The sequence below is a fragment of the Sceloporus occidentalis genome, unplaced genomic scaffold, assembly GCF_023333645.1.
Source record: "Sceloporus occidentalis isolate IW3139 unplaced genomic scaffold, rSceOcc1.0.p SCAF_3, whole genome shotgun sequence".
Classification (NCBI taxonomy): domain Eukaryota; kingdom Metazoa; phylum Chordata; class Lepidosauria; order Squamata; family Phrynosomatidae; genus Sceloporus; species Sceloporus occidentalis.
In genome coordinates, this window is record NW_028316983.1 from 187,680,710 (window position 1) to 187,696,760 (window position 16,051).

Here is a 16,051-nt window from a genome sequence, read left to right on the forward strand (position 1 = left end):
AAGTTTATCGCACCAGGATGGATTGGGAACGGAACGAAAGAGGCTGGGAATGACTGCGGAATGAGTGGGGGACGTATTTTACCGCACACAAAAGTCCCCATTCCCTTCCGGTCCCCATCCGTCTCACAGGAGGCAATTTTTGAGAACGGTTACTGAACTCTGCATGTGATCATACTTTAATTTTATGATGTGTTCAGTTTTGAATTCAGTCAAGAGAATATGGGTTGTCTTGTCTTGTCTTTCTTTCACTTTTTTTTTTCCTTTTTAGGATCATACTAACTACAGCATATACCCCCGTGTTATTTTCTTATAATGACACTCAACTGTTATATCTTGCAGTATGTAAATAATCACATTAGAGCCTTTGCTGAGTAAAACTACCAAAATATTCCTCAAGAGATGCAGAACCAGGTTAGAAAGCCTATATCCATTGAATATATTTGTTTTGTTTATCTCGTTTTTTCAATAGGAAATTGCTAAGATTTGACCATAGAGACATAATATATAGGACACAGCAAAGTTTTTTGAATTCTGAATGAATTTATTCCAGTTATGCTATTCAAACTACAAATAAACTCAGTAAAAGAGCTGATTAATTTGTTTATTTTTGCAGTAAAGTATAAATCATATAAAGAAAATTGAATGGAAAACATGTTATAATTTAGTCAGTAATATAAGCATGATACTTTGAGGACAGCTTTGCATACGTGCTCCAAACATGATACCTGTTATTTTCCCCAGGATATGGTTATCTCCATCATGCAGAGAAGTATGGCAGCCAACATTTCTTTTGCTGTTATTTTCCTGCCAAAGTTTAATATTCTGGTTTGGCTATATGCTATCTCTGGGGCCTTAAACATTGCTTGAAAGCATTGGACACAATTCTACATTTACCAACCCCATCCCAGACCTACCATATAATTGCTGAAGTCTCCCCCCTCCCCATGACCCTTTCATTGTTGATGGAAAGCATGGGGGATTGCAGATACATCTAGCTATATCCCCACAGTGCAAAATGATTACCAGGGCTCAGAGCCATATTACAGTCGGCCCTTCTTATACACGGATTTTTTATACACTGATTCAAGCATACACAGTTTGAAAATGTCCCAAAAAAGTATAAATTTACCTTGATTTTTCATTTTTTATAAGGGACACCATTTTGCTGTGTCATTATATTTAATGGGACTTGAGCATACACGGATTTTGTTATACACGGAGGATCTTGGAACCAAACCCCAGCGTATAACAAGGGTCCACTGTAGTCTGTAGAATCAGTATGTAGAGAGAACTTGTAGCACTTTTGAGACTAACAAAGGTGCTACAAGATCTCCCAACATGCCGGGGCTCAGTTTTCCATGTACCCTAGGTTTCCACTGTGGTCCTCCTGAGCTCCTCAAAATAAAGCAGGTTCCACAACTGAAGCAGAGAATCAAGACTAGCTGGAATCATTAGTAAGTTAAACTACTTATCAATTTTGCAAGATCTCATGTCCAACTTGAAAATAAATTTACTGATCCCTTATTTAAATGTTACCTTATCCGACATAATAGGATGTGTTCATTGGTACCATTCCACAAGTGCAAGGTATCTATCACTTGTAGAAATGAAACTGTCATCTTTGCTCAAGTGTCAAATCAATATTCTAAACCTGCATTAGCCCTTGCTCAGCTCATTCACGGTAGGTATTACTTGGGCTAGTTATGCCAGATGTTCATGCTTGAGCATCCATAAGTGGAAAAATGCCACTTCTTCTATTTTCTCTGCTATTATTATGTTGGCTAAAATTCCAAAAAAATGAATTGTATGTGTGCATTTCCCTCCTCTCCCCGCTCCTTTGGACATACAAGCCAAATACTAAGGAGATACATTTTCAGTTAGATCCAGCTACAACACTGATACCCTTCTAGATTTGCTCTTTAGTTTTTACCAATACATTTCATCTATTTGAATAAAATTATAGAGAGGATCGGGGAGGTATATGCATAGTACTATTAACATAAACTTTCATAAATCTTTTCTCATCTGCAATCTCTTCAGTAAAGGTAAATTGTGGCATATGTTATTTTAAAAAAGTGTGCTGGGTTCAAAGTAGACCATGATTTTCCAGAAATCCCTGCCTAGAGAGAGAAACGCCACATTTAACTATCTGAATAAATTTGCAGAATAGTTCTAAAAAGGACATTTCAACACTTTTAATGTAAGAATACTATACAATCTGTATCAATACCACAGAGATGCATCCTTCAGGATTACTACTGGATCTTTACTCTAGCAAAACACATTAGGCTTCCAAAACTTAATGCCTAACATGGCAACGTACAATAAATAAGGACAGGAATTATAACAAAAGTTTTGTTAATCACCATCTTATTTCCGAGACTTAGCCTTAAGTATCAGGTCTACTCTTATACAGTACCATTTTCATACACCAGGTCATCTTGCAAAGGCATCCTACTCACATAGAAATGATCCATTCATTTCCTTGCTACCAATAATGCCAAATACAAATAGTATTTTTTTAGCATAGATGGAACTTCATACATACATGACACTATCTACACACAAAAGAGAGGTAGCTACATGCTTGAAGAAGGTGAAATCCTAAAGTTTGCAGGAGTACAAACCACCACCAGAGGAAGGGGGGGGGCTTTAGAAAACTTCTAAAGAAGGGGAAAAACCCAGAGTAGTTCAGTGTAGTTGAATTCAGATGGCATTGAATGATGTCTAACATTTGTATAAAGGGGACAGAAAATGCATCCATCACACTGTATGAGCCTGGAAAATATACCTATCATGTGCTGTGTAGAAAGTTGGTCAAACATAATGGTTTAATTTTTTTTTTATTTGTAATGTGAAAAGAATCAGCTTTCCATGTCTAGAAATTTTTCTTGTAAAGTTGTAAAGCTTTTCCAGCAACATACTCAATAAATTCAGAACTCTCAGTGTCTAGATCTTGGGGGACCTTAATTGTAAAAGTAGGTGAAGTCAAAATATTCACATCTACCACCGTTTCATTCAGACTGGAAGCTTCACCTCCTTTGGAATTTGATGATACCTGAAAACAATACAGGTTGGAGTGAGCCAACAAGTTAACTGGCATAGAAACTGCCAATATCTCCACACAAAATCAAAAACCTACATACATTGCAAAATAACATGTCAGCTACTGCATTAGCACCATGATGTAGTAGATGAAAGCAATAATATGCTATCATAATATGTCCTCTACTTAAAATTTTATCTGAAATCATGTAGTTGCATAAGTTTTCAGTTTTGTCACCCAATGAGAAAAAAGCAATGGAAGTTGATGGCTTCCATGTCAGCAAGGTGATGAAGCATGCTGTGGGTTCTAGGATAAACTTTAAAGAAGATATACAAAGTGTTCAGTCTATATAGAGTAAGATTTCAGCATCATGGATGCCTCCTTTAAAGTTCAGGCTAAAGCCTGGAGTGGATTCACCATCCCACTGATATGGAAGTTACTGGGGAAAAGTTCCGAACAACTTCAGTGTTATATGACTTGCAACCTATGTGGCAATAAAATTCATAATATTGCCTCTGGCTTGAGCTCTGATTTTGTTATATTGATCTAAAGAAGGTGTATGCCAGCCACTAGCAAAACTCTTTTCATCTGGAAAAGTAATCTCGGGTCATTCAGACCTGTTAGTGCCATTTCATTCCTTTCAGACGGTGATTCAGGTCAGTTATCCATCACACTAAAAGGATTTAGAGTAGGTTACTACCTAAGCTCTGGAGTTTGAGATCATCAAGGGATTGTCAAGTCTACTTAAAATCTACCTTGACCAGAGCTTAGTATTTTCAAAGAACAAAAATAACACACCCCCACATTTCCCTCAGGTAATACCAGAGTGGTAAATGTCAGTCAAATGGAGAGAACAGAGATCATTGTGCACTGGTTACTTGCATTTTTAATGTATGGCATTTACCTTTACTATATTGAAAATGTTTTCAGGTCCAATGGTCATGTTGGATAGCTCAGAGACCCAGCCAAACCTTTCTTTCATTTTATTCAACAAGTAGGATGTGTCTTCTGTATGGCGCTGAACCATCTGGAGAATTTGTTGATACTGCTCACTAGAAATATTGACCAGCTTAAAAGCATCATCAAACTTGATATGTAGTTCAGGGACATTGGGGCAAACTGTACAAGAATCAAACAAAATGTAAAAACACTCATTTAAGAAGATTCAGAAGTTGTCTAATGAACTTAGAAACATTTGCACATGCCATGTACCTAGTATTCAACTGTTTTTCTTTTCACTGAATTGGTAAAAGCTGGTGGCTTCCATATCAATGAAGTGATGCTTTCATTGGTTTCTAGTCCAAACTTTAAAGGAGGTACCCAAGCTGCTGAACTTTATTTTCTTCCACCCACCCAAAAGGATAGTTCCTTTAAAATTCAGACTAAAGCCCAGAGTAGTTGCACAAAGTTGTTCGCAACAACCCTGAATACATTTGTTTGGTTGGGAATAGGTTTCATAGGCTTGAATCCAGGATCTTCATCAAACAGTTGAAAGGCTTCTTCTGTTTGTGAAAGAATTCTGATCCAGTGGAGCTTTTCCCCTGGTGCACAGGGAGAGAAGACTCTCTTTGACAAGTCCTCCCTTTCCTTCTGTCCACTTTGCTCCCTCCCAAAAATCTTTTCTACAAATTAAAGTCAGCCAAGCTCATTTATACTTCCAGTGCATCTTTTTATGTACACAAAAACACCATGCATTAGAAGACAGATGTCATCATATGCCCACAGTTCTCAGAATGGTGAGGGTTTCCTAGGGTGCAACATTTATTGCATATGTGACTTGACCAATTTAGCAGCCTCTTCTTACATTCACAGAAGCAGTATAGGAAGGGATTCTGACAAGTCTTTGCAACTCACCCATCAGTTCCATTTGTTTGAACCAACGATTTCATAGGATAATAATAATTCCACAACAAAATTAATTTGACATTTCAATAGGTGCATTTACTAAACACAAACTCTAGTATAGATTGTAATATATGATTCTCACAGATACATATATTTTGTTGAGAAGGAGGATCATAGCCTCATGAATCTGAGCAGCTAGGCAAGAAGAAAGGTTTTTGCTATTCCCCTAACTAAATCTGCACTGCAGATTTAATGTGGTTAAATAATAATGCAGTTTGACGCTGCTTTAACTGCCATGGCTCAATAGTATGGAATCCTGGGATTTGTAGTTGTGAGATAATTTGCCTACTCTGTCAGAGAGCTCTGGTGCTCCACCAAACTACAAATCCTGGGATTCCATAGCATGGGCCCATGGCAGCTAAAGCAGTGCCAAACTGCATTATTTCTGCGGTGCAGATTAGAACTAAACAAACGCTCTTCATATGGACTGCAGACAGGCAATTTTCTCTAGAAGATGAGTGTGACTAAATATTACAAACAAAACAAAATCGAGCACACTTCTTAGGAAAGATTTAAGGAATCTCTCAACCTAATTTTCATCATCTCGTAACCATTGTGCATGAAATTGCTCCAGAGTGGAAGGAAAATGTGATAGAACATATAGAAATGTATAGCCCTGCAATTAGCTTGGACAGGACAATTTACCTCGTATAAGATCATCCTGACATTCGTGGCATCTCTCATGGAACTGAGGGCATCCTGATAAGTTCTGACGTAGCTGATTGCATGGCGTTCTTTCATGCCCTGATGTGTTCTTAGAGAACATCCCACTTTTGTTGGAATCTAGAGTGACATACACAATAAACATACCATTACTGAGGTACATAAAATTTGCCACATGAATGAGGATGTAAACAGCATTAAATCAAATATGATATTGGGTGAGTTAAATCCCAAAGCAAGCATGAAGGCAGCCACCTTGAAAGCAGCCAACATATTTCTCAGGGCCAAACAAGGGCAATTTGACAGTGCGGAAAGAGGGGTGAGCACCAGTTATGTAGAAAAAGAATGGCAGGGAACCAGCATTTAAAAACACAATGTGTGCACCAGTGAGCAAACCTGAATTCTTCCTATACCACCACTATCCTGTCAAATCACTTTCCTCTTTCTTAGTATGGGCTATCTCTGGCATCAAGAATCCTGGCTGCCAGGAAAACATCTGGGGGAAAGAATTATGAGAAAGTAAGAGAGGTTTTTACATTCCTCATTTAGGTTTTATTTTGCTGAAGAAATTGTACTTCACACACACAAATACACACATCCCTACCCCTTTCTATGTGATTCAAAGAAATTCCATATTTGAACACTGTAAGTTTTGTGTCTAGCTTGGTCCATATCTGTGTAATCCATTCCACATCATATTTCAATAATTATGATATTTTAAAGCTTTTCAGGACACAACCTCATCTCTTCAAACATCCCTATTCAAAATAAAGCCACAATAATGTATGAGTATATTTAGGTCTACCCAGTACAGTATAATAATATACAATACCAGGGGTTCTCAAACTTTGGTTCTCCAAGTGTTTGACACTTCAACCCAGAATTCTTAATCTTTAATTAAGACTGGGGCTTCTGGGAGTTGAAGTTCAAAACACCTGGAGGACCAGAATTTGAGAACCACTGCATTATAACTATGTTGGCACTGCAGCAATGTTACACCAGCCTAACAAGCCAATGTATTATAAATGCTTAGGAGTGGAGTCAAGATTTGGTTGCACCAATATCAAAATGTGAATTATACATATTCAACAACTTTAATTTGCCTTTACCTTTAATTTGCTCTACCAACTCTCTTGCACTTTCTTGGTATCCTTCAAATGCTTCAGTAATCACTTCACCAACACCTTCTAGGACAGTTTTGCTGAAGTCAAAAACGAGCTGAAGGAAGCCTGGCTCTTTGGGAAAGCCAGTGTTTCTTGAGGATTCCTCAGGAAAAGCTGGCAAAAAATAGGGGTCTATAAAGTCTGGCTCAGACATAAAATACATTTGGAAAGACTGGTCAAATTCTTTTTGCATCTGTTTGAAGAAAACAAAACTTTTCTCAAAGATTGTGCCCATGTCAGATAACAGCTGGTTAAACAGGTTCTCCATTTGTACAAGTTGGGCATCCTCTTTCTCAGGTTTCTGATAAAACTGGAGGTCTTTCCCTTGAACTTCATACATAGGAAGTGATAATGGAGTCATTTTCTTGAAAAAGTCTTCAATCTATGAGGGGTAGGAATGGGGAGAAAGCATTTGCTGTCAGCAAGTCAGTCAAATGCAGTTCTTTAGAAACTTTCACAAAGGACTACTTCAAATTTACCCACATATAAATCTCAGCCTTTTGGGGATAGACTACCTGATGTCTTACAGATGTTTTGGATCACAGCTCCCACAATCCCTGATCTTAGGCCATGTTGGCTGGAGCTTATGGCTAGTACAAAATAGCTCAAGGACTAGGTCACTCTCCCTTGAGATGTACTCTGATCTAGGTGTGGGCAGCTTCAGAGATTGTTGGACTGCAATCCCCATGAGCCTTAGTCAACATAGTCAGTGGTAAGGGATGCTGGGAGTCAATCTGACAGCATCTGGAGGGCCTCAGTTGCCCTCAGCACTAATCCAATAAATGAGGATAGCTGTACAAATTTTACCAAACAATAAATCATGGCCAGAATCCTCTTAGTTAGTCTCAGCTAGAGTAGACCCATTGAATCTTCAGTGCTGAGCCAACACACAGGAAAATATAATCACTTCTGTAGATCTATTCTAGTTAGGACAAAAATAGGATTTAGCCCTATATATGATAATCTGACAATGATTATCATTACAGAAAATTCTAATCCAATATATACACATTTCTAATACTGATAATTTTATGGCATAATCCTATGCATATGTAAATGGGAGTAATAGTGACTTCTGAGGCCTGAGAAGTGTTTCAGCTCAGTCTTGACATTAATTCACCTTTACAGTCAATTTTGCAGCGCAGAGGAAAGTTGTGTGGTCTGTAGCTATGATGGATCAAAGCTAGTCTGCATGTATCTGATTATCTCTCAGTCTGTTCCTTTTAATCAAAGGGAAGATCTTCAAAAATGTGTTCAGCACAGCACAAGCATCTTATCACTGGAAATCCTGTTTAGCTCCCCTTTTCATTTGGAGATTCTAGCAATCATTGCTCTTGATTTTAAAATCTATTTTAACATTTTTTTAAAAAATGAGACCTGGTAAATTCTACTCATTTCTTATGCTTTGAGAGAGCATACAATGGACAGAAAGGAATGTAATCACGCAGCTTCCCCACCCCACTCTGTGCAGCACTCACAGGTTACCTTCTTTGTAAATGTGGACAAACCGTGGCGACAGGTAGTATAAAATCTCATGCAGTTGCTTTCAAGACAAGATTTGCATTCATCCCATAGATTCTTCAAAGATCCCTGGCACATGTTTTCTTCTTCTTCCAGCCTTTCTTTCACTTCATTCATAAGTCTCACAGCCTCCTAATGAAGAAATTAGTTATAGTGACTAGATTTTAATTGGTGTCATGATATATTTTATTTTATTTTTACAACATCTGGCTCAGCTCAGCTCTGTTATAAACTTCCTCCTCAATTGTTATGCTCTGTTCTTAAAATACTGATCTAGCCTAGTACTCATAAATTGTTTGCGCAATCATCTTCAACAGATATTATCTGTATTTCCTTTTTCAAGGATAGTGCCAATTTTTCCTGTTTGAAGCTAAAACTAGAATGTAAGTAATGTTAGATGATGCAACAAAATCTCTTGAGTGTGAGGAGAAGGGCACAACGTCATAGAAACATAGAAAGTTGCCTTCAACTGAGCTGAACTTCACTATTATTTACTCTGAATGACAGTTTCTCCAGTTTCAGGCATCATTCTTTCTCAGCTTTGAGGTGCTTGGGATCATCTGTGAGCAAAGGATGTGTCTCATAGGTGAAATGTGACCTTCATTTAGCTGGCTCTGGGGACAATTATGACCATATGGCTATACAGTGGGCCCTTGGTATCCACTGGGGTTTGATTCCAGGGTCCCAGTGGCTACCAAAATCTGTGGATGCTCAAGTCTTATTAAAACAATGGCATAGTGAAGTGGTGTCCTTTATACAGGTACAAAAGACCAAAATAAGATTTTTTTGGGGGAATGTGTATATTTTTTGAACATTTTCAAGCTGTGGATGATTGAATCTGTGGATAAAGAATCCATGGAAATGGAGGGCTGACCGTATTTCTTTTTGAGGTGTTGTGCTTGATTACAGCAGTCCAGCTCTACCCTTCCAGTCCTGGATTTGACAGTAGATGGGTATGTTTGAGACTTTTCCCAATTTAGTCCCCTCCACATGGGTTGAAGGATGAGGGGGCACTACTGTCACATACATCCCCAAACAGCATGGTTGTTGGAGCTCACAACGTGAAGAATAGCATGTACATAGCATGCACATTTCTATACCGCTTATCAGTAAACTCAGCACTTTCAAAGTGGTTTACAAACTTCCATAGATCATAGGTTTTTCCCCCAGTATGGATAGGACATCAAATCAAATAAAGAATACAGGATAAAATAGATGGGATACCACAGAAAACAGAACAGGAACAAGAACTACAGGAAATAAGAGGCTGGTACAAATTCAGCTTTACCTTCTCATATAACAGCCCTACCCCATGTTCATGAGATATGTGCATGCATGTGGGCATGTATGTGTGTCTCCAAGTCACCTGCAGACTTATGGTGATCCCATGAATTTATTTACTCCTCTTTTTTAACAGTATTGAAGCACACCCATTTAAAAATCAGATGGAACAGACCCTCCAGTAAGAACTTACATGGATAAAAAATGTTTTCCATCTATTTCTGAGGCCTGTTACAGACTGCTAAAACAAAGCTGCTTGGGGTCTCTTTGGAGGTATGCTGTTTAAATGATGCATGCATCCTAAGAATCCGGAAGCTGCACCAAAGCTGCACTCCAATGCTTAGGAATGGAGTGTGGCTTTGGCGCAACCTCCGGACTCTTAGGACCCATGCATCATTTAAATAGCATACCTCCAAAGAGACCCGAAGCAGCTTTATTTTGGCAGTCTGTAACAGGCCTGAGTCACAAGGACAGCATTTAGAAAGAATAATGCACTAACATACTTCTAAAACATCATTAGTCCAACACTGAAAAGAGTTTTTGCATACATATTAACACATTACCTCTTTTTCCTCACTGCTCTTCTTTAAGGTTTTCATCAAATCCATGTGCTTGACTTCATTTCTTTCCATCATAATTTTCATCTGCTTTATGCCAATCAATGCTTTCTTTACCTCTTCATCTACATATTTTTCTCCAACATCAGACAAAACTAAGGAGGAAAATGTCATTTAAAAAAATGAACCATCTCTTATGCTGTGACCTAAATACTGAATTGTAATTAACACATTCCAGTTAGATAAAAAATAAATAGTAGTGGGCCGTTGTATTTCTGTCTAACAAGATCAAAATCCTTAGTGTATATAAAAGCAGAGAATATGGAATCCATCAACCAGATGTTGTTCATGCTTCTCAAATGCTATATGTTTCAACTTAATTGATGCATTTGTTTTAAAATAAAGAATCTTCCTTTTTCTATTTAGAAATATAATTTAAAATTTATAAATTATATTTTATACAAATCAGCAGGATTGTGAAAAAAAATTAGGCAATGTTCCTAGTGGCAAAGTGCCAACCAACTTCATTAGCAATTCATCTAGGCCATTTTGGCAAAACAACAGATGTGTTATCAAGCAGAACTCTGAAATGTGTAACTTCAATTTATTCCTCTTTAATGGAAACTCCATTCCTATCCAGTGGAACTATAGAAATAAGTACACAATTTGTCACATATGAAACTGCAAACGAGTGTTTTCATACTGCACCCTCTCCTGAATTGTATCTTTGCTTTTCTTTCACCAAGTAGCATTCAGTTTTCATCAGCCCAAAATAATGTAAGGGAATTCTGTAGCCCCTTGAAAAAGAAATTTCTAGCATAATTTTATGGATTCCATGAAAGCTTATACTGGAAATATATTTTCCTTTCAGGGGTGAAACATACAGGCAAAATAAAACTGCTTCCCACCATTTTGAAGGTGGAGCATTTATATGACATACACCTCCAAAGTGGGTGGAAATCTAAATGAAACTTCACCCAGGGCTAAAAACTAGCACAAAAAGAAGCCAGGATACTCCAGCTCAGCTGGAAAAATGTATATCTTTGCACCTACATATAAACAGCCCAGTGCCAGTGTGGGGCTGTGGCAAAGCAAAGAAATGAAAATGCAACAACTTACAATGTAATTGTAATGTACAGAAAACAGAAAGTCCAATGGGGGGTGCATGTGGCTAAGAGGGCATTCATGGGGGCATCCATGATTGTGCTTTGCCAATGTATCACCTGCACACTGATGTACTGATGCCCTGTACTGGTAGAGCATCGCATGTGCAACTGTGTGCAATCAAAAGTACAGCCATCCAATGGAATGGCACCTGGATAGGAAGAGGGAAGAAACTGGAGTTTGCAGATGGTGTGTTTGTGTGATGGTGCACATGCATAGTGGGAAGGTGACCCAGAAAAAATCCATCCAGCAGCGTGGCTTGACACCACACTGGTCAGTCTGCCCATGGATATCTAGCCTGCCTTGGGAGCAGGCCGTACAGACAGTGGGATTTTGACAAACTTTCAGAAAAAGCACGATCATGCTGCTATTTCCTTACAACTTCTGCTGCTCTCTGTGTCAAGGGTGCTAAAGAATTCCTTTATATATCTTTAGGCTGAACTAGACTAACATAGCAGTCCCTTTGAATATATTTTCATCCACTTGTTATATTGTAAGAGCAGTACGTAACTTTGTTCTGACAGAAGATACTTTTTTGATAGCAGTTTCTCCACTTCCACTGGCATGTACTGGCACAGCCTTCCTCACCAAAGTCTATCCTGTTGGTCACAGTACCATCCTAAACAGTGCAGGCTTTAGCACAGGAAACTGAGAGTAAAGGTACATTTTTACAGGTGGCACTTCTGCTAACATGGAGGAACATGTTTTCAAATATCTTCTTTCTTAACCTCCCCATCATAGCTCATGATCCTCAGGAGAACTTTTTCAGGGGTGGGTGAAGGATGGACTGTAGGAATACATTTCATAAATTCCTTTGTGTGTGTGTATCTGCCTTCAAGTGACCTGTGGATTTATGGTGACCCCATGAATTTCATAGGGTTTTCTTGGGAATACTCAAAGGTAGTTTTGCCAGTTCCTTCCTCTGAAATATAGGTGCAGTACAGACCACCCAAAAAGGGTGCCCTCCCAGCACCTGTTTTTCCGCTGGAGGGAAGCCGCAGCCGCCACATTGGCACACTGGTTACTCAAGTGCAGCATGGCGCCATGCAGACGCCACACGGCGCTTGCATAACAATGGCGGCACCATGTATACAGAGCACTGCCATTTTTACACCCTCGTCACATGATAGGATTGAGGGTGTGTGGCCGGAGTGCCTCGAGGCAACCCTAGCACGTGATGAGGACATTGCAAAGGGCCAGTATGTACCGGCCCATAGCCTCCAGCACCAGTCTCCCATTCAAGTACTAACCAAGGCTGACCCTGCTTGCCTTCCAAGATCAGATAGGATCTACTAGAGTGATGTTGAATACAAACCCTATACAGAACTTAGAAAAGTTACTTTTTTGAACAATAAGACTCATCATACCCCACCGTGGTTAGTCCAAAAATGAACTTCCCCAAATTCTTTTTCTGTATTTAGGATGATCATGTGTCTCCTTGCAGAGAACAGTCCTCTTCTTTTATTTCAGGGGTTCTTTAAAATAAAGAACTATAAGAGGGTTTGGCAGCTAGACAGCAGGCTGAGTGGCACACATGGGTCACTTGGTCACAATCTTCCCACTACAGATATATGTATACAGTAACTATTTCTGAATTTCCATGTCTGTGATCCAAATCACATTGCAGAAATAATCCAGTTTGACACCACTTTTGTTGGATACTTATTGAAACTGAATGCCTATGGGAAGCCCACAGCACAATTTGAATGTACTAAAACCTTCCTTTTTCTGTCCCACAGACATTCCTATATAGAAGCTATTTCTGGATAGGATTCTTACAGGAAAAAAAATTCTTTTATATACAAAATTGTATGAATATAACTAGCTGTTACAAATAATCACAAGTGACAATGAAACATATGTAATTTCACTGCAGAACCTATACAGACTTCTTTCCATATGGCTTCTACTATTTCATAATAAGAATAAGGATAGAGAAATCAGACAATATTAATGTACTGAAATCCAGGCTACTATGGAGAGATCTGAATGGTCTTTATGGGTACCCTTGTTAATCGGTACTAATATAGATGGTTCCTGTCTACCCTAAGCAACCTCACTTCTGTCCGCCGGTTTTAACTATTTTTAATCTGTATTTTTATTTTTATTGTTATTGTTCATGGGGGAGGGTTAGGGGATTATGTAGGGTTGGTTTTGTTTTGTAATTTGTATTCTTTATATTTTGTATATTTTTGTGTTTTATTGAAATATATTGTAACCCACCTCGATCCATAGGGAGAGGCGGGATGTAAATATTATTATTATTATTATTATTATTATTATTATTATTAATGTCAAAGTAAACTATTCTCTTTATTTGATTTAGAGATTATTCTAATAATTCCATAATTAGATAATTTGAGTGCATTTTATGGTTCCTGTTAATAAATATAGAAATTAATATAATATAGCTAACACACCCTGGTTTCATACTCGCAGAAGGTAGCATTGCTATTAAAACAGAACAGTTAAAAAAAAGAATGAAGGGATAACTAATCTGTATTAGTCAGTCATGAGGTTATGTCCCTAGTGAGGATGTAGAAATTCTCATGCTTAATTCTGAACCTGTTTTTTCATGTCCTTATGAGTCTCACAAGATGGTGGCCATTAAAGAGAAAAGTCTAAAGGAAGGAAGGCAGGCAGGCAGCTATTCAGGCAGGTATAAAAAATACATACCTTTAAGGTTTTCCACATCATTTAGTTCTTCTTCTTTGATAGGTGCACAGTGATGTCCTTTTAGCCATAGTAAGTACATTAAGATGAGTAAAAACTTCATTTTTGCTGTGTTAAGAATGATTACAGTAGAATATCTTGTGCGTTATAGTTTTCAGGTGCCCTTAGATGGAACTCTCACTAAGAGAATTAATAAAGAAATATTATGCAGTTAGTTATCTTTTCTCTCAACATTAATACACAGTTTTGAGATCAATTTTTGTCTCCTGATTCCATGTTCTAATGACCCATTCAGTTTTTTTTAAAATGACAGTTTACAAGGGCATGAAAAGTTTTAATCAATCTCCTATTGGAGTTAATGACAAAATCTCTGACTAATCATCATCACTGCATGTTCTAGAATACTATATTCACCCGTCAAATAATTTTTAGTTCATTTATTTCACTGCAAAAAAAAAAAAAAAAAAAAGTACCAGTATGTCAATTCTAAATATTTCAACTGAAATTAGTGGCGATTTCAAATTGCTTACCTTGGGCTGGGTTGTTCACACAGTCTTTACTTTCTCATTGATATAAATACATTTCTGAGAAGACTTTTTTACTTTTTGAAATTTCCTATCATACATGTATTTTCGTTTATTGAGGAGAATGGCACAAGTTTATTTTAATTTCTCCTTTTTTTAAAAAAAGAAAAGAAAATATACCACTTTCATATTAATAGTAACAAAATCAACTGCCACATAAAGATACAGCTATAGGTCATTGATTTATAAATGTCTGCCCAGTAATGGCAGATGGCCAGCACATTTCTTTTAAAAGAAGAAAAATATCAATTAATCATAGAATCTCTAAGACACTCTATTTACCATTAGTGCCGATGTGTCCTCTTGCAAACTTGTTTCTGGCCTCAGGAAAGAGCAGGGCTGTGTGCTGTCCTAATTTCCATGAATGTCACAGATTTTGCCATGTACTACTTATCCAGTGACAAGGTATTTAATCCTATTAATGGGATGTTTTCCAATTAGACTCCAGGATTTGTCTGTGCTTACATCCAAAAATAAACACTAGAGGGAGTATGTGACACAATTGTGGGAAAAGATTTCTTACAGTATTTCCTTGCACTGAGTATACAGTACTAGATGTAACTGACCACAGAACTGCTCTTTTAAGCCTGTGATAAAACGTTCGTTCTAGGCCCTCTGAAAATATAAACCACATATTTTAAAACTAGCAACCTTTCTATATACCATAGAAAGGTTGCTAGTTTTAAAATATGTGGTTTAAAGTATCTACAGATTTTATCTGGGGTACTTTGGAGGTAACTATTTTAGATGAACTCAAGTTCTTCTTAAAATTCTTGAATGTTCTCCTTGAGAAAAATTCAGTTCAACCCTCTATTTAAAAAAACAACAACACCCCAAATGTGTTTTATCACCCTGTTCACATAATAATTGTAAAATTAGAAGGTGATTTCAAGTGTCATTTGGTCCAATCTGCTGACACTGCAGGAATCCATACCTAAGCATCAGCAGATGGCCGTTCAACCTTTGTTTAGAAGCCTTTTGAGGTGGTCCATTCCACTGTCCAACAGCATTTATCATCAGGAAGTTTCTCTCAAACATTTAATCAGAATTATCAGTATCACCTATTATTATATCACCATTTTCTGCATAGAAGTGCATTTTCTGCACTTCATCCTTGTTCTTTCTCTTGCTTCAAACATAGATAAAAAATGCTTTTATTATGCTTAATCTTTCTTGAAACCCTAATGTCATTTTGAGCTTTCTTCCTCCTGTCCTTCTCCCTACAAATATTGGCTATTCAATTAGACTTTGTGCTTTGGCCATTCTTCCATTTCTGATACATGCCTCTTTTTAACCTCAGCTCATCCAAAATCTTCCTATGCAGCCATCATGTTTTTAAAAGATGTTTCCAACTTTTATTTCTTGTTGGAGTTGTTTGTAATATTGCCTTCAGTATCTCATTTTTAGGAAGCCCATCATGAACTCTTTAAGTATTTCTGACCATGGGATCTCAGCCAGTTATTTCCTTAAGCCTATTGAAACCTGCCTTCTTAA

General features: G+C 37.6%; 1 protein-coding gene across 1 annotated transcript; it reads right to left on the reverse strand.

Annotated features, from left to right (window-relative positions):
* Positions 1 to 526: 526 nt before the first annotated feature.
* On the reverse strand, positions 527 to 14,923 carry CLUL1 (clusterin like 1). Its single transcript, XM_089517146.1, has 8 exons — positions 14,840 to 14,923; positions 13,977 to 14,153; positions 10,143 to 10,291; positions 8,263 to 8,430; positions 6,724 to 7,159; positions 5,597 to 5,734; positions 3,951 to 4,165; positions 527 to 3,058 (listed from the first exon to the last, which is right to left on the reverse strand). Exons 2-8 carry the CDS (start codon positions 14,074 to 14,076, stop codon positions 2,879 to 2,881), a joined length of 1,386 nt encoding a protein of 461 aa, XP_089373272.1. The 5' UTR covers positions 14,077 to 14,153; positions 14,840 to 14,923; the 3' UTR covers positions 527 to 2,878.
* Positions 14,924 to 16,051: the final 1,128 nt, after the last annotated feature.

Coding starts and splice junctions, on each gene's coding strand:
- CLUL1 (XM_089517146.1), bottom strand. CDS start 14,076: ATGAAGTTTTTACTCATCTTAATGTACTTACTATGGCTAAAAGGACAT. Junction 10,292..13,976: donor TGATGTGGAAAACCTTAAAG/GTATGTATTTTT, acceptor TTTCCTCCTTAG/TTTTGTCTGATGTTGGAGAA. Junction 3,059..3,950: donor ACATTTTCAATATAGTAAAG/GTAAATGCCATA, acceptor TATTGTTTTCAG/GTATCATCAAATTCCAAAGG.